This window comes from Perognathus longimembris, chromosome 10 (genome assembly GCF_023159225.1).
Source record: "Perognathus longimembris pacificus isolate PPM17 chromosome 10, ASM2315922v1, whole genome shotgun sequence".
Classification (NCBI taxonomy): domain Eukaryota; kingdom Metazoa; phylum Chordata; class Mammalia; order Rodentia; family Heteromyidae; genus Perognathus; species Perognathus longimembris.
The window spans coordinates 11,897,955-11,918,789 of record NC_063170.1 but is presented as its reverse complement, the minus strand read 5'-3'; the positions used below and the strand labels follow the sequence as shown (position 1 = coordinate 11,918,789).

General features: G+C 41.4%; 1 protein-coding gene across 1 annotated transcript in view; it reads left to right on the top strand.

The window, feature by feature from the left end:
* The window catches only part of Tango6 (transport and golgi organization 6 homolog), a 150,608-nt gene that overhangs the window by 27,547 nt on the left and 102,226 nt on the right, over positions 1 to 20,835 (top strand). The window contains exons 8-12 of the mRNA XM_048355226.1: positions 2,973 to 3,085; positions 4,741 to 4,917; positions 7,258 to 7,390; positions 10,140 to 10,331; positions 20,695 to 20,829. Coding sequence (XP_048211183.1) covers positions 2,973 to 3,085; positions 4,741 to 4,917; positions 7,258 to 7,390; positions 10,140 to 10,331; positions 20,695 to 20,829 — 750 coding nt within the window. The remainder of the gene's footprint in view (positions 1 to 2,972; positions 3,086 to 4,740; positions 4,918 to 7,257; positions 7,391 to 10,139; positions 10,332 to 20,694; positions 20,830 to 20,835) is intronic.

Genomic DNA, 20,835 nt, shown 5'->3' with positions numbered 1-20,835 from the left:
CAGCACCACATATACAGTGGCGCTGTGGCTCAAGTGGCAGAGTGCTAGCCTTGAGCGGGAAGAAGCCAGGGACAGTGCTCAGGCCCTGAGTCCAAGGCCCAGGACTGGCAAAAAAAAAAAAAAAAAGAAAGAAAAGAAATAGGGTCTGGAGAGCTTTTCTGCCATGGCTAGCCTTCAACTGTGATCCTTCTGCTTTCAGCCTCCCCAGCAGTTAGGATTATGGTATGAGCGCCTTGGGCCTAGCCAGATCCAACTGGAGGGAGACAAACTCTTTGAAATGGACTTGGCTTACCATATTCCATGTGGGCCTAGTATAACTGAACCTTTATATAAAAACAAATACTATGTTACATATAAATAGCTGCAGTTTTTTTTCTAAATGTAAAAGTAAGGCCTGTTTCTTGCTAGAAAGTATGACAGAGGAAAGTGAAAAATAGGAGGAATTTATGATCAACACGCACTTAAGCCCACAAGAAATGGGCTTGACTGAGTTCATGTTAAACTTTCAGATGATTTGGACCTGTCAAGCCAATAGATAATGGAGATTCAGTCCATTTGTGGCTTTTTTTTTGTTTTTTTGTGTTTTTTTTGGATGGGGGATGGTGGTACACAAGATGCTGGGAAGGAAGGATGGCTCCAGGGGGATTACCTCTGAGAACACAGGGGCCGGAGCTGAACAATAGGCCCTTACGTTATCTGGGGAATGTCGTCTTTTACCTCCTGTAATTGCTGATACCATAATTAGGCCTGCATATTTTCTTCTGAACACTGCCTTACAAGGTACTTCATTTAGCTGGGCTTATGGAGATTAGATCATGCACAGGAAGCTGGCTCTTTGGTTATCAGGCTCCACAGAGGAGTCAGGAGGATTAAGAAGTATGAAAAATGTGGGTAGGTTTAAAGGGACAGGGTTTGTTGGAAAAGCACAGATTTTCCCAGCCTGTGCATGTGTTACCATAACCTTTCCATTCATATAAACAGCACTGGCTCTGACTTCAGTGTTCTGTCAAGAAAGGTATCTTTACGCTTCCCTTTCCTACATATCTTTAAATAGGGTTGCTAAAATTGACTTTGGGAGATTGTTGCAATTTTAATGGGCTAAAGACTCTCCGATAATACCTGGAAGATAACAAACCTCTCGGGGCTGGGAATTTAGCCCAGCGGAAGAGCGCCTGCCTGGCAAGCACAAGGCCTCGGCTCTGGAAAAAACAACAACAACAACAACAACAAAAAACCTCTTGTAGTTTCTGGCAAATATATTAAGAATATAATCTTGTCAGCTCTTCCTCTTTCTCCTTCTGTTGTCATTATCATCAACTGTATTGATGATCTGAATTCATTTGTTGTAAAGATATATTTTCAAATCCTTTTGTGTTTGGTTTCAGTTTTGAATAACATTCTGTACCTCTTTAGACACTTTGAGTTATCTACCTGGAATTACTATAATTAGTTTGTTTGGTTCTTTCTGTTCTAGTACAATAATCTGAGGGTGAATGGCACTAACTCACTCTGACATTTGCAGAGTGCCTCAGACAGTGCTTTGAACCCAACAGGTACTCAGTAAAAAGTTTGTTGCACTGAATGCATTTATTCTAGACATTGAAAGATGCAACTAAGAGGGCTGGGAATATGGCCTAGTGGCAAGAGTGCTTGCCTCGTATACATGAGGCCCTGGGTTCGATTCCTCAGCACCACATATACAGAAAATGGCCAGAAGTGGCGCTGTGGCTCAAGTGGCAGAGTGCTAGCTTTGAGCAAAGAGAAGCCAGGGACAGTGCTCAGGCCCTGAGTTCACGGCCTAGTACTGGCAAAAAAAAAAAAAAAAAATACAATAAAGATGCAACTAAGATATATAAGCTACTCATTGTTAATAAAATTCAGCATCACGGCTGGGAATATGGCCTACTACTGGCAAGAGTACTTGCCTTGTATAGATGAAGCCCTGGGTTTGATTTCTCAGCACCACATATATAGAAAATGGCCAGAAGTGGTGCTGTGGCTCAAGTGGCAGAGTGCTAGCCTTGAGCAAAAAGAAGCCAGGGAGCCAGGGACAGTGCTCAGGCCCTGAGTCCAAGCCCAGGACTGGCAAAAAAAAAAAAAAGAAAAAAAAATTCAGCATCTCATACACTCACCTATGGAAAGCCAGGGCAGGTCTAGGTATAGTGTGTCTTCTCTGAACTGGAAAGAACAGGATCTGTTCATGAGGCAATCACATCTTGAGAGTGATAAATGTAGAATGAGCTATGCTTTGTTTTAAATGTTGGTATTTCGCCCCCTTTTTAAAACAATTATTTTCCTTATTGTTATTATAAAGGTGATGTACAGAGGGATTACAATTACATCAGTCACATAATGAGTATATTTCCTCATACAGTGTCTTCCCCTTATTCTTTCCCAGTCCCTCCCTCTCGTCTCCCCGAGTTGTATAGTTCACTTTCATTAGTGTCCAGTGAGCTCCACTGCTGTCTTTTCCACCCTTTTTTCCTCGAGGTCTGTGAAATCTAGATATTTTTTGCTATTAGTACTAGGGATCAAACCCAGCTATGCATAGGCTTTACCACTGAGCTTCAATACCTAGCCCCCTTGAGATGAGTTTAAAAATTTGTATTTGGTAGTAATTGTTAGTTCCTCATAGCAGGCCTTTAGAAGTAAGTCTGCTATTTTATAGATGAATAATAGGCAGATTAGGAGACTCAGAAGTAACCAGACTTAGGAAGGAAGAGGTCAAAGGACAGGCTAAGGTGCCCATTTTGTTGGACAGTTCCTTTGTCTGTACATGTATTGGCTGATTGCTTTGTCAGCTGAGTGCTGCTTTCATTGCCATGCTGGGCACCTTTAGGGTTCCAGTGGTGTGCCTTAAAAAGAGAGCTTTTTTAAGAAGCAGACTTTAGGCCCTGCTGCGTGTCTGCTTTTAAATTCCCATGGCTTCGGCTTTGCAGTTGTGGTAGGTCTCACTGTGTCCTTTTCCCTAGGTGTGCGTGGTGGGGAATGAGCCTCTCCCGGTGTTGCTGGATTCCCTGCTGCCCGTGCTGAGGGTGCTCTTTTCACTCTACTGTTTCACCAGGCAGGGTGTCTCTCACTTAAGGTAAACAACTAACAGAACCTCATTTGCTTCTAAATAGAATCTGAATTATTTATAAATAATGAAGTCTTGATTTAGCTACTTTTCATCTCCTTTGGGCATCAAGAAAACATTGGAGAATCCTCTTAATTCTGATTATATAGAATAAGAAAGAGCCAGGCTCTGGTGGCTCATGCCTCTAATCCTAGTTCAATGCCAGCCTGGGCAGGAAAGCCTGTGAGATTCGTCTCCAATTAAACACACACACACACACACACACACACACACACACACACACACACACACACACACACACACACACACACACACACACACACACACACACACACCCCCCCCAAAACCAGAAGTGGTGCTGTGGCTCAAAGTGGTAGAGCACTACTTCTGAGCAAAAGAGCTCAGGGACAGAGGTCCAGGCCCCAAGTTCAAGCCCCACACCAACAAAAAAAGAAAAAAAAGAATTTTTTCAGACAAAGGGGGATGGATATAATTATTAGAACGACTGACTTTCCTTAGCCTCTATCATATATGTAACATAGGAAATTTGTGTCTGTATATAAACATTTACTGTTTGATCAGTGCAAAATCCAGCAATTATGTGACTAGGAAGGGGGAAATAAAGGATGGTTCATAATGATTTTGTGGGAATTTACAAAACAGGTTTGAAAAATCTGCGTATGAATTATGAACTAGCCTAGGACTTGGTGTTACTGATGCAGTCTTTAGAAAGACAGATTTCTCAATTATCCAGAAAATATTTTTTTTTCTGTGTGTTAGAGTTTAAGTAGAACTCAATTTGCTCTAGCTATATTTTCAGTATTTATGTTGTTTATTTCTCCTAATAATAAGTAATATCTTTTCTAAAGTCCTATAGGATATAATTTTTAGTATTTGCTCCAGGTCATCTGATAGACAACATCAGCCCTTTTTCATGGGGTTACTGGGAATACTAGCACACTTCCTAGTAATAAGTGGTAGGGCTCATTAGCATGGTTGCTAAGCAGTGGAGGAAGATGCTCAGTCCTGCATACTATTCTAAGCTTACACCCTGCCTTTGGCTCTCTGGCTTCCAGTCTGCACATGGCAGCATCCACAGCCACAGGGACAAGATGGAATGCAGTGGATGATGTGCCTTTGTGTCCATGTCATCATTATTTTGGTTAAAAAAAACCTAAGTCCTCATAGTGTGGTTATGTCCTTATAAAAGACAAACAAGGACAAAGCATTTATTCCATTCCTCTCTTGGCTGATTAGCACAGACATATACAAGGAGATAAGTAATCTGCAGTATTTTGTTAGTGTGTGGTTTCTTGGTCCCACTGAGAGTGAAGGGTTTTATCAGTGTATGCTTTCATTCACACTGTCTGATCCATAGGCAGTATAGTATGCTTGTAATTAAGAAAAAAAGAAGAAAAAGAAAGCGATACCACATGGTATAGCAGGGCTGCTTCTAGAGCCAAGTCAGTCACTCATTGAATTTCAGGATATTTGCATTGTGAAATTCACAAGATTTGTACTTTCCTCTCCTGGGTTTAAGTAGTCCTAGGTAATTGTGCCAGGATTTTGAATGCAGAGGAAACCAACAGTCTTTCTTTTTTTATGTTAGCTTATTAGATGCAGAGTAAGATGACAAGCTCTTTCATGACTGCCTTTCCTGCCAGGTCATTGTGCCAAGACATCTTATTATGGATCCTGGGAAAGTTGGAAAGGACGGAAGCAATTGCTAGCCTCAAAGGATTTGCAGGATTGGACAAAGCTGCGCCCTCTCTCCATCCTCAGTGCCAGTTTAGAGCTGCCACCCGAGGTGGCATTATGATTACCACCAAAGAAGCCACCAAGTAAGTTCACTCAATTTAATTTTACCCAGTAGGCCACTCTGTAACTCAGCCACTAAGGGGCGCTGAAAGAGAAGAAACCAGAAACTTAACAGCTGAGGCACTTGCTATTTATATTTTCTGAACCAAGTGAGAGTCTTCAACCAGCCCTCCAGGTTTTCTCCTAGATGCCAGTTAATAGTAGGCACAGTTACTGCAGCCTGGCAGCTCTGTCTCTGCCTCACAGGCCCACTTAATTCTCATAGCCTTTGCCAGGAAGTCAAAGTAAAGGGCAGCACATGTTCACCTCAACACAGAAGAACCCGATTCTATTTCTGACTCACAGAGGGGCGGGGCATGCTCATGCTCATAGGTTTGTTCCTAGGGTAAATGTCTGACAGCTATTTTGGTGCAGTTTTATGATGCGACTTTGTTTCTCAGAGGATTTGTTTTGGAAGAATTAATGAATATTAGTGGATTGGATAGTTTTTTGGGGGGAAATGATAATTTATATCTCTGGTATCTCACAAGTGTTTCATTTCATTCAGGAACTGAACCCAGGGTCTCATGTATGCTAGGCAAGTGCTTTACCATTAAATAGTGCCCTTGCACTACAAATATATATATTTTCAGCTTCAAAATTCCTTTGAATGACCTCAAAAAACATATCTTCATATATTATATACACACAAGTATATGGTGAATTCTTTCCATTTTCTGGTCTCCCAGAGGATGTTACTCTCTGGGAGCATGTTACTTCACCTACAATCCTGTTGGTCATGTCTGATGTAGTATTTAACTGATCCAGTTACCTGACTGCATTCCATGTTACAGTTAAAGTTCTATTAAATTATATAATTCAATATATAATGTAAATATAATTGTTTAAAAATATAAATATGAAAAATATAATTGTTTTGAGAAAAAAATCTGAGTGCTGGTCCTGGCTCTTAAACTTAGGGCCTGGGTGCTGTCTTTGAGCTTTTTCTACTCAAGGTTAATGCTCAAGGTTAATATGAACCACAGCTCCATTTCCTGCTTTTTGTGGTTAATTGGAGATAAGAGTGTCATGGACTTTTCTGTCTGGGCTGACTTTGAACCATGATCCTCCTCAAATCTCAGCCTCTTGAGTAGCTAGGATTATAGGTGTGAGCCACTGGAACCTGACCAATTGCTTTAAACTTTTAAGAGTGAGTAAAACAGGGCTGGGAATATGGCCTAGTGGCAAGAGTGCTTGCCTCCTATTCATGAAGCCCTGGGTTCAATTCCCCAGCACCACATATACAGAAAACGGCCAGGAGTGGCGCTGTGGCTCCAGTGGCAGAGTGCTAGCCTTGAGCAAAAAAGAAGCCAGGGACAGTGCTCAGGCCCTGAATCCAAGGCCCAGGACTGGCAAAAAACAACAACAACAACAACCAAAGTTTCTTAAATTATATACTGCAATCATACCATTCTTTTTAGAACTTAGCCAAATTTTATTATTTGGCAATCACATTGAAACCAGCCTGCCTGCCTGGCTGCCTGCTTGCCCGCCTGCCCTCCCTCTAACTCCCTAGAACTCTGAATGTAGCCCAGGCTAGCCTGGACTTTTCCTGCCTCCTCCCAGCTGCTACGATTATAGGCATAAACCACTGCACCTGGCTGTTACATATTTCTTTATCTCAGCTAATTGGGTCATATGGGTTGACATTGACTGCATCCCCTCCCATGGTGATCTTGTCTTTTTTCCACTCTCTCTTTAGTGTCTCCTCAGGGTGGGGGGAAATTCCTTTAAAGAATATCCAAAGCCCTCTGGGATCTTCACAGGCTTAATTCCTTTGTCCTGGGAACCAGCATATTCGATTATAACTTTTATTCCTCTTTGCTTTTGCAACTTACAAAATAATACTAATTCTTCAACATCCATCTTAAAAGTCACTTCCTTCGTGAATCTTTTCCAGCTTCATGAAATGACTGTGGTGGACACAGTAGCCTGGTTTCTGAAAATAGTTTTTTGGGTTTTTTTTGGCCAGTCCTGGGGCTTGGACTCAGGGCCTGAGCACTGTCCCTGGCTTCTTCTTGCTCAAGGCTAGCACTCTGCCACTTGAGCCACAGCGCCACTTCTGGCCATTTTCTGTATATGTGGTGCTGGGGAATCGAACCTAGGGCCTCATGTATACGAGGCAAGCACTCTTGCCACTAGGCCATATCCCCAGCCCCTGGTTTTTGTTTTTTTCAGTATGGAGAAATAGGAAAAATAAGTTAAATAATTTTTAGTGATCTCTTTAGTGATTAACTATATTGAAGTAATGTGTTACTTTATGGGATTTCCAAAACGATCTCAGTGGGTGACATGGCTAAGACAAATTCTAACCTTTGCTGCAGTGATGAGGATGAAGATGAAGCCTTGTACCAGAAGGTGTCTTCCGAGCAGAGCCAGGTGGAGCATCTCGGGGACTTGCTGTCCCATTGCCAGGAATGTGGTTTGGCAGGGGACTTCTTCATCTTCTGCTTGAAGGTAAGAACTCCACGCAGTAGTTGATCAGCTGTAATTCTGGGCTAGTTTTGGAAGGACCTTGGAGTTTCAAGGCATTGAAAATTCAGGTTCTAAAATCTAGGTTCAAGGTTAGGGAAATGAGCAGAGGGCGTGGGGACGTGTAGTTTTTTATAAAAAGAAGAAACATATCTTCAGTGATACTGATGGGATCTACTTTCCAAAGTAATCTGCACTGAAATGTCAGAGTTAAAGAAGCCAAGCTACCAATCTCGTAGCTACCGATCTCGTAAAGGGTTAACCTTTGCTCTCTGTTGGCTGTAAGAACCCTTTTGAAGTTAGTTAATAGTAGGTTTTTGAGCTATAGATAATCTCTTATCCTTTTTGCTTGTTGTTCTGTCAGGTATTTTGGAAGGGAGACTTACCAGTTCTTCCTTTTTCAGTTCATTCTGTAACTCCTCAAAACCTTTGAGTTTGCTTCTTAGTCCAGTGGTTAGTAGAGTGTTATCCCCAACCCCCAGTCTCAGAGTATCTTGTCCCCCATGATCACTGTCTGGTATCACCAGTTGCTGCTTCCAGCTCTGCCTTCTCTACTCTCCCCCTGAAGGCTGATGTCTAAATGAATGTCTGTGGAGTTCAGAGTTGGGTGGGTGGATGAGCATGCAAGGAGAGCATTAGGGCCAATGTTTCCAGCACTTGGCTTTGGGAACATTTTTTTGCAGGCTCTCCTGAATCCTTTGCTCACCTCCATCTTTGTGACTAGCCACTCATTGAGATGTGTGCTTAATTGTTTGACTTACTTTTTTTTTTTTTGCCAGTCCTGGAGCTTGAACTTAGGGCCTGGGCACTGTCCTTGAGCTCTTTTTACTCAAGGCTAGCACTCTACCACTTGAGCCACAGCCCCGTTTCTGGCTTTTTCTATATATGTGGTTCCGAGGAATTGAGCCCAGGGCTTCATGCATGCTAGGCAAGCACTCTACTACTAGGCCAAACTCCTGACCCACCCACTCCCCTTTTTTTTAAAGGCAGATAAGCTGGCTGGTAGCACATGCTTACAGTCCCTGAGTGTATACACTTGTACACACCCATAATCAGTACACAAGAGGCAGAGGTAGAAGGATCTCAAGTTTGAAGCCAGTCTGGGCTATATAACAACTTCCAGACCAGTGTAAGCTACATAGTAAGACCCTATCTCAAAAATAGATGGATGGATGGATAGACAGATATGAAAAAAGCTTTACTCTAAGCCAGAATAACTACCTTATGACTGACATTTTAGCTCATATAAATTTTTTTCGTGTGGGGGGTTGTCTTGTTCATTATAGGGTACTTAGCAGCATCCCTGACCTCTGCTTCTTAAATGCCTGTGTTACCCACCAATTATGACAAGCAAAGATGTCCTGTAGACATTGCGAAATGTCCCCTGGGGAGGAAAATTACCCAGCATAGTGAGTGCCACTGCTCTAAGCTGTCAATTACTGCCTTAAAGCACTAATTGTTAGGGAACTTAAGGCTTCCCTTCCCAAGGAAATGTAGAAAGTAGCAGGTAGAAATCAATTACTCATTAGGGGAAGTTTAGTTGGAAATCTTTAAAGGAAGGACATGAATGGTCTCTATAGGACTTTGGGAAGGTTGTGTGGCCTGAGGGTTCCCTTCAAAGAAGACTAGCCATAGAGATCAGAAATACTGATGAAGTAAGATATCTGTCAAAAAATTTTTATTGATATTATTAAGGTAATATATAGAGGGGTTACCATTTCTTAAGTCAAGTAATGAGTATGTTTCTTTTTGAGCTCTCCCAGTTACTAGGAAAGTTTTTAAGTTTATAAAGTTTTGATATGTTGAATGGTAACCCTTTTGTACAACTACTTAAAGAAAATAAAAATTAAAAAATAGGGCTGGGAATATGGCCTAGTAATAGATTGCTTGCCTAGCATACATGAAGCCCTGGGCTTGATTCCTCAGCACCACATACATAGAAAAAGCTGGAAGTGGCTCTGGCTCAAGGGGTAGAGTGCTAGCCTTGAGCAAAAAGAAGCCAGGGACAGTGCTTTGGTCCTGAGTTCAAGCCCCAAGACAAAGTTTTAAAAGTTTTAAAGTTTATAGTATCACAGTATATATATTATTCTGTAACTTAGTAATTTTTATACAATAGTTTGTCAACAAAGATCTATGTTGATATCCAAATACTTCTAGTTCATTTATTTTAAACGCTGTGATAGTATAAAGACACTATTTTTTATTTTCTTAATACTGGACACTTAGGGGGCTGGGAATATGGCCTAGTGGCAAGAGTGCTTGCCTCGTATACATGAAGCCCTGGGTTCGATTCCCCAGCACTACATATATAAAAAATGGCCAGAAGTGGCGCTGTGGCTCAAGTGGCAGAGTGCTAGCCTTGAGCAAAAAGAAGCCAGGGACAGTGCTCAGGCCCTGAGTCTAAGACCAGGACTGGCAAAAAAAAAAAAAAATACTGGACACTTAGATTGCCTATGATTTTGGGCATCCCCTCCCCCTCCCTCTGTCTTTCCTTGAGACCAATTCTCACTTTGTAGCCTGGGCTGACTTCAAATTGACAATCCATCTTTCTTCAGATTCCTGAGTGCTCAGATAACAGGTGTGTGCTACCAGCCAGTTTTTGACTAGTATGAATAATGTTGCAATAAAGGCTGTTTCCACACACATGCCTTTCAAATGGAGTTTTATAGATAGGTTTTTGAAGCCCTTGGTTCTACAGACTTTTTCATACCATTTTCTTTCTTCCTGTTTCCAGGAATTGACTCATCTAGCTGTGGAAAATGAGGTAGAGGTAAAAGCTGAGTCTTTCTCCAGCATAAGTCTCTTGGAGTTGGAGCAAAAGCACACTCTTCTTGTGGAAAGTCAAGAGCAGAAGCTGGTGGTCCTGCAGTTGCTGGCTGTTCTGTGTGAGAGAATGTCTGAGCAGATATTCACAAACATCACTCAGGTCAGTGATGTTTGGACGTTTCCAAAGAATGTCCAAACATGTTGCTCAGAGGTGACTCCATGATACCTACAACAGTGTATCCTGGAATTTTGGTTGACATGTAAATTAAATAAATGTGCCCAGGTAAATGTGAAACTTTTCTGGATGCTGAGGTAATTCTTAAGCTCATAAAGTCGGCAGAACTGCCTTACATATTTGTATGGCATGTCACAGGGCTTTTCAACTTTGGTTGCCTAAGATCTTTTGTGAAATATTGATACTCAGCCACCTTTTTGAGATTTTGACTTAGCATATCTGCATGAGAGCCAGGGCATCTTTACCTTTTCTTTTGTTAAACCTCCATGTATACATAGGACCCTCAGTTCAGACCTTAGTGCCACCAAAATGAGTAAGTGAGTAAATAAAGGTCCATGTATATCAAACAGAGAATTCACAGAGCACCGGTGATTCACACCTATCATCCTAGGTTCTCAGGAGGCTGAGATCTGAGGATTCCAGTTTGAAGACAACCAGGGTAAAAAAGTCTGTGAAACTTTTATTTCCAGTTAACCAGCAAAAAGCTAAAAGTAGAGGTGTTGATCAAGCAATGGAGCAACAGTCTTGAGTGAGAAAGCCAAGTAAGTGAGCATGAGAGGCCCTGAATTCAAGCCCCAGTATTGGCACCAAAAACCAAAAGGAGACAAACAAACAACAAACTTATAGAATGATTGGAAACTCAAATTTGAAGAACCATTCTACTAGAATCTCTTTTGATTTTGTGGGTCCTCTAAACTCACAGCTTTCTTCCATAGTATTCTGTGACATTTAAGAAGTTTTTTTAGGACTGGGAGACAGCTCAATGGCAAAGCGCTTGCCTCACAAATGCAGTGTCCTGGGCTTAATCCCAGTACCAAAAAAGAAAAGAGAGAGAGAGGGAAAAAAAACCAAATAGTTAAACACTTTTTTTTTTTAAAGAAGTTTATAAAAAAACCTACTTTAAGGACAGTTTACCTTTGTGAGTCAATACCTGAATTTTGCTTGTACCATTTTTTTAAACAGGAAGTGAAAGTAATAAAACATGGACAATGCAGTCTCCATATTTTACCAATTTACCAGAATTAGTTGGTGCCTGGCTGGTGCCTTATCTGTTGTAAGATGGTATGGTTGTCACACTTAAATCTGATTCTCTAGCTCTTTGTATGGCTGTCATTGTCATCGCCTTCGGGTGTTGCTAAGCAGCATTTCACTATAGCTCCTGCTGAGAAAATTTGCAGTTGCCTGTCAGCTCTGACTTATCTTGCCTGGTTAATGAGAATTATGTTCATGATTTCTTTCGTGCTTCTTATTCCTTCTCTCCATTGACCCCATGTTGCTTGGTAGGTGATTGGTTTCTCTTGTGTTGATAGCCCTTCCCTGAAGACTTTTTTTTGTCAGACCTCATGTTTTTGTTTCAGGCTACGAGTTGGAAGGGGAAATGTTCTAGCAACTGATAGGACTTGCTTTTACACTTATCTCCCTTTACTCCTAATTAAAGAACAATGGTATTAGTTTCGTACCAAAATAATTTGTCCCTTAGCTAAGGTTAGAATGTACCAGAACAAAAAGAACCATTTAGTAATCTTACTGCTAGTGATAATATTGGCATAGTATACACACATACACACACGCACGCGCGTGTGGATAAAGACTAAGTTGTAAGAAATTTAGTTGACATTAGGAATGAAGATTTTTAGTATGAAAGCTATGAAAATCAAAGAGCTAGGGTAAAAAAAACTATAGTATTGATTTAATTGGAAATCTTAGTGTGGACTCACAGTTAATATTTCTTTTTTTTAAATAAACATGTTCTGGTCTGGGAATGTGGCTTAGTGGTAGTGTGCTTGCTAGCATGCATGAAACCCTGGGTTCAATTCCTTAGCACCACATACACAGAAAAAGCCAGTAGTGGCACTGTGGCTTAAGTAGTAGAGTGCTAGCCTTGAGCAAAAGAAGCTTAAGGACAGTGCTTAGGCCCTGAGTTCAAGCCCCAGGACTGGCAAAAAGTCCAGAAGTGGAAAGAGGCTCAACTAGTAGAGCTCCAGCCGTAAGCAAAAAGCCAAGTGAGAGTATAAGGTTCTCTTTATTTTTATTTTTTATTTTTATTGTCAAACTGATATACAGAGAGGTTACAGTTTCATACATTAGGCATTGTATACATTTCTTGTACTGTATGTTACCTCCTCCCTCATTCCCCCCTCCCCTCTCCCCTTTCCCTTTCCCCTCATGAGTTGTTCAGTAGATTTACACTAAACAGTTTTGCAAGTATTGGTTTTGTAATCGTTTGTCTTTTTTACCCTGTGTCTCTCGATTTTGGTATTCCCTTTCAGTTTCCTAGTTCTAATACGAGCATAAGGTTCTGAATTCAAGCACCAGTACTGGCACAAGAAATAAATACATAAATAAAACAAAGCAGACATGTCCTAGTCCAGTTCATTGTCAAGAAGCAATGACAGGGGGCTGGGAATATGGCCTAGTGGCAAGAGTGCTTGCCTCCTCCACATGAAGCTCTCGGTTCCATTCCCCAGCACCACATATATGGAAAATGGCCAGAAGGGGCGCTGTGGCTCAGGTGGCAGAGTACTAGCCTTGAGCGGGAAGAAGCCAGGTACGGTGCTCAGTCCCTGAGTCCAAGGCCCAGGACTGGCCAAAAAAAAAAAAAGAAGCAATGACAATCCAGTAGCAACGGTTGACCATTTTCCCAGGTTATAGTTCTTAAATTCCATTTTCTTCCCACAGAACTCAAATCTGTGTGGAAAAAAAAGGATGATTCAAGGTAGAATCTGGGGTAGAAGTCTTACCTTATAAGCTTCATGGCAGCCTGTTGCACCCAAATGCAAGGAAGCTGTCTGAGATTAATGGATTCATGTCAGGAACCAACCTGAAAGGGTTCCAATTAAATAGACAAGGCAATTGCAGCATTAAAAAGAATAGTGCCTGCCATGGATTAAAACACGTCAAAGATATAAAAGATGTCCTATGAGGAAAAACCTCATTACCTATTACCTCCTGTAATGACTATATTCCAGTGTCATCAAATAGTCAAGTGAAGAGAAAAAATTTCATTCATCCATTCATTCGTTCATTGGCATACATTAGTTCTACAAGAGGGGTTTCATTGTAACAATTTCAAACATAAATAAGGTGGATCCTGATCAGCTTCAGCCCCTCTATCACTCTTCCTTATACTGTTCCCCCTTCTTAAATCAATTTCAATGCATTTCATTTTTCTATTTTCATATGTGTAAAGTACTTCAACTGTACTTCAACTGTATTCATCCTCCTGCAGGGAGAAAGGACGCATGCAGTGTCTGTGCACTGCTGAAGAGCCTGCACCAACTCCAAGTTCTTTCATTCCACAACTGCATCTTGAGAACCAGCTATATGCCACCTATCCAACCTGTTTTCTTTTTTCTTTTTGATGGTACAGCATTTGAACATAGGGCCTCACACCTGTTAGGCATGTGCTCAACACTTCTATACTATGGATGCTGTGTCCTGCCTGCCACCTATTCTTCTAGGTACCAAGAACATAGCAGTGAACAAAGCAGATGTATTTCTGCACTTGTGGAGCTAGCATTCTCATAGGAAAGCGACAGTCCATATGCAGAGTCATAGTGTGTCAGATGGTGATCATTTCTAGCAAGAAAAATGAGAGAAGGAAAAGGAGCAGTATAGTGTGTGTGTGTGTGTGTGTGTGTGTGTGTGTGTGTGTAAGTGTGTAATCTATAGTAATGGGGAGCCACACTTGGGCAGCGGCTTTTGAGCAAAGACTGGAGGCAAGGAAGGAGATTGCTTTGAAGATGCTTAGTGGAAGAGTGTCCCAGAGAGGGAGCAAACCCAGTCTGGCAGGAGCAGCCAGGAAGCCTGTGTTAATGCAGTGGAGTGAGCAAGATCTCCTTTCCTCTGTCCTTCAGAGAGCTGCCACCGTGTGCACCTGCTGTGATTGGAGCACTAGAACCAGTAATCAGTAGACCAAAAGTAGTTCTTTTTTTTTTAATTTTTATTATCAAACTGATGTACAGAGAGGTTACAGTTTCATACATTAGGCATTGGATACATTTCTTGTACTGTTTGTTACCTCGTCCCTCATTCCCCCCCCCCAAAAGTAGTTCTTTATGGTCCTTTTTTTTTTCAGATGTTGATTGTGTGTGTGTGTGTGTGTGTGAGAGAGAGAGAGAGAGAGAGAGAGAGATAAATAACACATGCTCATTGTAAAAACAACACAGAATATACAACATAAAAAGTCAGGACTTCTGGTTAAAGACAATGTGTTATTGAACACTTGTGCTTAGGCTAAGCAAACTAAGGAGTCCAACAGAGTAGAAAGGGAGAGATAGTTGATAAAAGAGAACAGCAAAATCTGGGATCTGGAAAGTAGCTGATTAACAACTTGAGAAATTGGAAAGCTGAATGTCTGCATGGAGAGAAATCAAGACACAAACCACAGTACTTCAATAAAGCTGTTCAGATTTTTTTAAGGAAAAGGGAGTGGGGAGGGGGGAGGAAGGAAGCTCCTTTTCCCAGCAGAAGCCAAGGAGAACTGCAAACGCCACATAAGCTCTGTAGATGAAGTCGAATGCAGAGACATTCTCTGCATATAGCCCAGGCTAGCCTTGAACTTGCCATTTTCCTACCTTAACTTTCTGAGTGCCAGGGGTTACAGGTTCACTACCATGTCTGGCAAAGGTTCATTCTCGAGGGGAGTGGAACCCAAGAGACTCAGAAAGTAGGAGTAGCAAGCTAGTAGCAAGCTGAAAACCATGAGCTTACCTTGAAATCCACATACTCAACAATGAGGCCTTCTAGCCCCTTCCACTCAGACGTCAGCATTTTGGCAGCAGGGTTATGCATCCCCCTTAAGAGGATTAAGTGAGTTAATACCTTGATGTGTTAAGATTGGCACCTGGTAAAAAGTAAATACTTAATATTATTAAACAGCCAAATAATTAAAAATGATTGCTTTTGTAGAGCCAGAATCAGGTGAGTAGAAATAAGTAGGACATAGCCATTTGTCACTACAAACCTTCAGAGAGTGTGTGTGTATGTGTGTATGCACATATGCCCGTGCGCGCCTTTGTGCATATGTGTTACTCAAGGTTGGTACTCTACTACTTGAGCCACAGCTCCACTTCTGGCTTTTTGTTTATTAATTGGAGATAAGTCTCATGTACTTTTTTTTTTTTTTTTTTTTTTTTTGCCAGTCCTGGGCCTTGAACTCAGGGCCATGAACTCAGCACTGTCCTTGGCTTCTGTTTGCTCAAGGCTAGCACTCTGCCACTTGAGCCACAGTGCCACTTCTGGTCGTTTTATTTATATGTGGTTCTGGGGAATTGAACCCATGGCTTCACGTATACAAGGCAAACACTATTGCCGCTAGGCCATATTCCCAGCCCCAGAGGGATGGTTTTAATTCAACATGCTTTGCTACTTAAATAAAAGATTGTGAAGAGGAACTTAGTAGTAAAACTAAACATAAAGAATGAGTTAGAAAACTCTTTGGAGTCAAGATTGTTGGCCCAGGTGGTAGAAACACCAGCTCTTTAGAGAGGGTCAGTACCTTTAAGCTCGTATCAGTAAGGTCTTAGGACTCTAGAGGGTAGTGAAAATTGCCATAGCCAGCAATGTTCCTTTGGGTTAATGGAACATTTAATAATTCTTCCAGTTTCCTGCCTTGCTCCAGAAGACAAGTGTTAACAGGCCATTCTCCAGGCTTTAAGCTTGCAATAAAGATTCTAGCACAGCATGTGATTTGTCCAGAGAGTTAAACATGCAAGCTTGCATGGTGTTTAGAGGCTTATTATGACCTATCTCAGCTTTCCCATTTTCAAAATGATATCTCCCTTTTGAGCCATTAATCCTAAATAGGCGTGTGTGTGTGTGCGTGCGTGCCTGTGTGCATGTATGTCTGCTGTCACTTATTCAAAGGTATTTCTACTTAAGATGATTAAGCCAAGCTCACTTAAAATGATGCTGACCAAATTAATTCCATTTAAAGCTTACTTGTTAGCCAAATGCTATATAAGATTTTGTAGATGGACAATCTCTTTGTTTATAAGCATATATTAGCTATACTAGGAGAAATTTTATTGTGGTATTTCCACACATGTATGCATTTTATTATAATCACCCTCACCTCTACTCTACTCCTTTATCCTCTTCCCTCATTCTAATACCATTTCAACAGGTTTCATTGTTCTAGTTCCTTACTTGCCAACAAACTGTTTTAACTACATTCATCATTTCACCCTCATTAGCCCAACCCCCTCTTATAGTTCCCACTGTTCCAACAGAGCCTGTTTCTCTTTCCCCTCCCCCAACTCCCCATTGAATAATAGCTTTCATTGAGGTTCTTTATACTATTTTCATATATAATTGCAGTGTATTCTTAAAATTATTCTCCCTCTAGGTATGAGCCATCAGTATCTAGCAAATGGGAGTTTTTAGACTAGGTTTAGTAAATTTGAGCAAAGGGTGCTTTTGTATACCCTATGCTCACACATTAGGCATTTCCCCAGCACACATCCCCTACAGAGACCCTTGTTACATAACATGTATCTACATGTATCCACAACTATAATGCCTTACAGAATAGTTTTAGCTGTCCAAAAATCCTGCTTTGTTCTCCCTAACACTTGGTGACCATTGTCCATTCATACTGTTCCCATACTTTTGCCTTTTCCAAAATGCCATAGAGATGGGTGTAGCTTGTGTGTGTGTGTGTGTGTGTGTGTGTGTGCTAGTATTGGGGCCTGAACTCAGGGCGTAATACTACTTAGCTTTTTGCTAATGCCTCCACTTCTCCCTTTTGCCACTAATTCGAGATAAGAATCTTACAGATTTGTCTGCTCAGGCTGGCTCTAAACCTTGACCCTCACATCTCAGCCTCCTGAATAGCTAGGCTTATAGATTTGAGCCACTGGTACCTACCAGTTTTTGTTGTTGTTGTTTAAATTACAAAATATGGGTGGAGCCTGGGCATGTGGCTTAGTGGTAGAATGCTTGGCTAGCATGCTTAAAGCCCTGGGTTGGATTCCTCAGTACCACATACACAGAAAAAGCCAGAAGTGGCGCTGTGGCTCAAGTGGTAGAGTGCTGGCCTTGAGCAAAAGAAGCTCAGGGACAGTGCCTAGGCCCTGAATTCAAGCCCCAGGACACACTCTTTCTTTCTCTCTCTCTCTCTCTCTCTCTCTCTCTCTCTCTCTCTCTCTCTCTCTCACACACACACACACACACACACACACACACACATATACACACACAGGTAAGTATGGGAGGCTGGCAGTTTTTTTCTTTAAAAAAATTGGAGGCAGCTGGGGATATGGCCTAGTGGCAAGAGTGCTCGCCTCGTATACATGAAGCCCTGGGTTCAATTCCCCAGCACCACATATACAGAAAATGGCCAGAAGTGGCGCTGTGGCTCAAGTGGCAGAGTGCTAGCCTTGAGCAAAAGGAAGCCAGGGACAGTGCTCAGCCCCTGAGTCCAAGGCCCAGGACTGGCCAAAAAAAAAAAAAAAAATTGGAGGCAGTACTGACTTTTAAACTCCAGAGCCTTAAGCTTACTAGGCAAGATCTTATCACTTGAGCCATGCCTCTAGCTCTTTTTGCTTTAGTTACTTTTCTGATAAGATCTTGTGAGTTGTTGTTTTTTGTTTGTTTTTGCCCAGGGCCCTCATCAGACCTTGATCCTCCTCTCAGTGTTTCCCATGTAGCGGAGATCACTGATATGCCAAGCCTGTTTGTTGAGATGGGGTCTTGTTAACTTTTGACTGGCCTGGTCTTGAATCACTATCCTTCTAATCTCTACCTCCTGAGAAGATGGGATTACATGTGCAAGCCATCACATCTGGCCAGTATACAGATTTTTAGATGGATTTCACTCACCTAGTCATATGCATTTATTTTCCTCTATGTGTTTTCATGGCTTGATAACTAACTTTTTTGGTGTTAAACAATTCTCCACTAACTCCATTGTATAAACTTATTTATCCACTTACCTTATGAAGGACATCTTGATTATTTCCATATGTGGATTTTTTATGAATGTAAGTTTTCAATTCCTTTGGGTAAATATCAACTGCAGTTATTCCCTCATATGGTGAAAATATGTTTAATTTCATTAATGTATCTATCTATAGATAGATTTTTACCTAAGTCAGATTTTTACCTAAAGCCCAGAGCAGCTTCAAACTCACATTTCTTCTACTTCAGCTTCCCTAGTATGGGATTTCTGCCACCAAGCTTGGTCCTGCTATTTTTTTTTTCTTCTAAGAGATGGTATCTTGTTATGTTTCCCAATTTGTCTTTTAACTCCTGGGCTCAAGCAAAAACATCCTGCCTTAATCTCTTGAATAGCTGTGACTATAAGTATATGCTACCACATTAGCCTATTTAGTAAGAAACTACCAAACTGTCTTTCAAAGTGGCTGTAACATTTTGCCTCCACTAGCAGTGAGCATGAGTTCCTATACTCGGTATCCTTGTTAGCATTTGGCCTTGTTAGTGTTTTGGATTTTGGCCATTCTAACAGGTGTGCATTTGCAACTTTTTGGATATTCTCATTTGCCTTTCCCTAGTGACATTTGATGCCGAGCATCTTTCATATAGCTGCCTGTCATTTATGGATCTTCTTACATCAGATTCAGTTTCCTTGGGGGCCTAGTGGTAAAGTCCTCGTCTCGTATACATGAAGCCCTGGGCTCGATTCCTCACCACTACATATATAGAAAAAGCCAGAAGTGGCACTGTGGCTTAAGTCGCCGAGTACTAGCCTTGAGCAAAAAGAAGCCAGGGACAGTGCTCAGGCCCTGAGTTCAAGCCCCAGGACTGGCAACAAAAACAAAACAAACAAAAAAAAGAGACAGCACCAGATTGTTTCCTTGTTGTTGGGTTTTAAAAGTCCTCTGGATATTTTGGATAACAATTCCTTGTCAGATATGACTTTTTGTTTGTTTGTTTGTTTGCCAGTCCTGGGGCCTGAGCACTGTCCCTGGCTTCATTTTGCTCAAGGCTAGCTAGCACTCTACTACTTGAACCACAGCGCCACTTCTGGCTTTTTCAATATATGTGGTGCTGAGGAATTGAACCCAGGGCTTCATGTATACAGGGCAAACACTCTACCACTAGGCCATATTCTCAGCCCTCAGAGATATCTTTTGCATATATTTTCTCCTTGGCTATAGCTTTTCTTTGTGGTCTCTTAAGACCATACAGAATTATTTTGTTAAGTCCAAGTGACTACTGCTTTTGAATTGTGCCTTTCGTGCTGTGTTTAAAAAGGCTCCACCAAACCCTGGGTCACCTAGAATTTCTCTTATGTTATTTTCAAGTAGTTTATATTGAAGTCTCTAGTCTTTTGGGAGTTAAAGTACAAACTATTTTTATTTAATATTCAAGAAGAGTAAAAGAAGTTGTATTAAAATATTAAAATATTTTGTAAACTATAAATAAATTTTCTTCTTCTTTTTTTTTTTTTGCCAGTCCTGGAGCTTGAACTCAACCTGAGCACTGTCCCTGGCTTATTTTTGCTAAAGGCTAGCACTCTACTACTTTACCCACAGCTCCACTTCTGGCTTTTTCTATATATGTGGTGCTGAGGAATTGAACCCAGGGCTTCATGCAAGCACTCTACCACTAGGCCATATTCCCAGCTAGTTTTCTTCTTTCTTTAGCCCTATGTCCAGATAATCTTTTTTAGTTGTAGATATATTTTTTTTTAAGATAAGATCTCACGGCTGGGAATATGGCCTAGTGGCAAGAGAGCTTGCCTCGTATACATGAAGCCCTGGGTTCGATTCCCCAGCACCACATAAATAGAAAACGGCCAGAAGTGGCACTGTGGCTCAAGTGGAAGAGTGCTAGCCTTGAGCAAAAGGAAGCCAAGGACCGAGCTCAGGCCCTAAGTCGGAGGCCCAGGACTGGCAAAAAAAAAAAAAAGAAAAAGATAAGATCTCACCATTGTAGCCCAGGCTGGCCTAAAACTGGAGATTCTCATGCTTTGGCCTCTGAAGGACTGAAATTGCCGTGTGGAGCCCTTTGGTTGCTGAGCCTGGAGAGGCTCTTGGAAGGAAGCTAGCCCAGAAAGTATGGAAGCTTCAAGCCCACTCCTCTTGTCTTTTGGCTTGTCCATCTTTTCATCTGAATATTACCTATATCCTTTGGATATCCTTTATAATGTAAAACCCAAACCAAAAAACTGGAAAACCTATGTGGTACCATATACATTATTCATGATTTCTTGATGTTTTTGCTTTCATGATATTGATGAAGTTGTAGCCATAAGAGGTATGGAGAATTTGTTTTGCTTTGTTTTTTTCTTGTCAATGATTCTAATTTCCCTTTATGATAGGTCGTGGACTTTGTCGCAGCAACACTTCAGAGATCATGTGTAAACTTAGCCCACGAGGCAGAGAGCACTGTGGAATCACAGACGCTGAGCATGGCCATGGGACTGGTGGCTGTCATGCTCGGAGGGGCTGTTCAGGTGAGT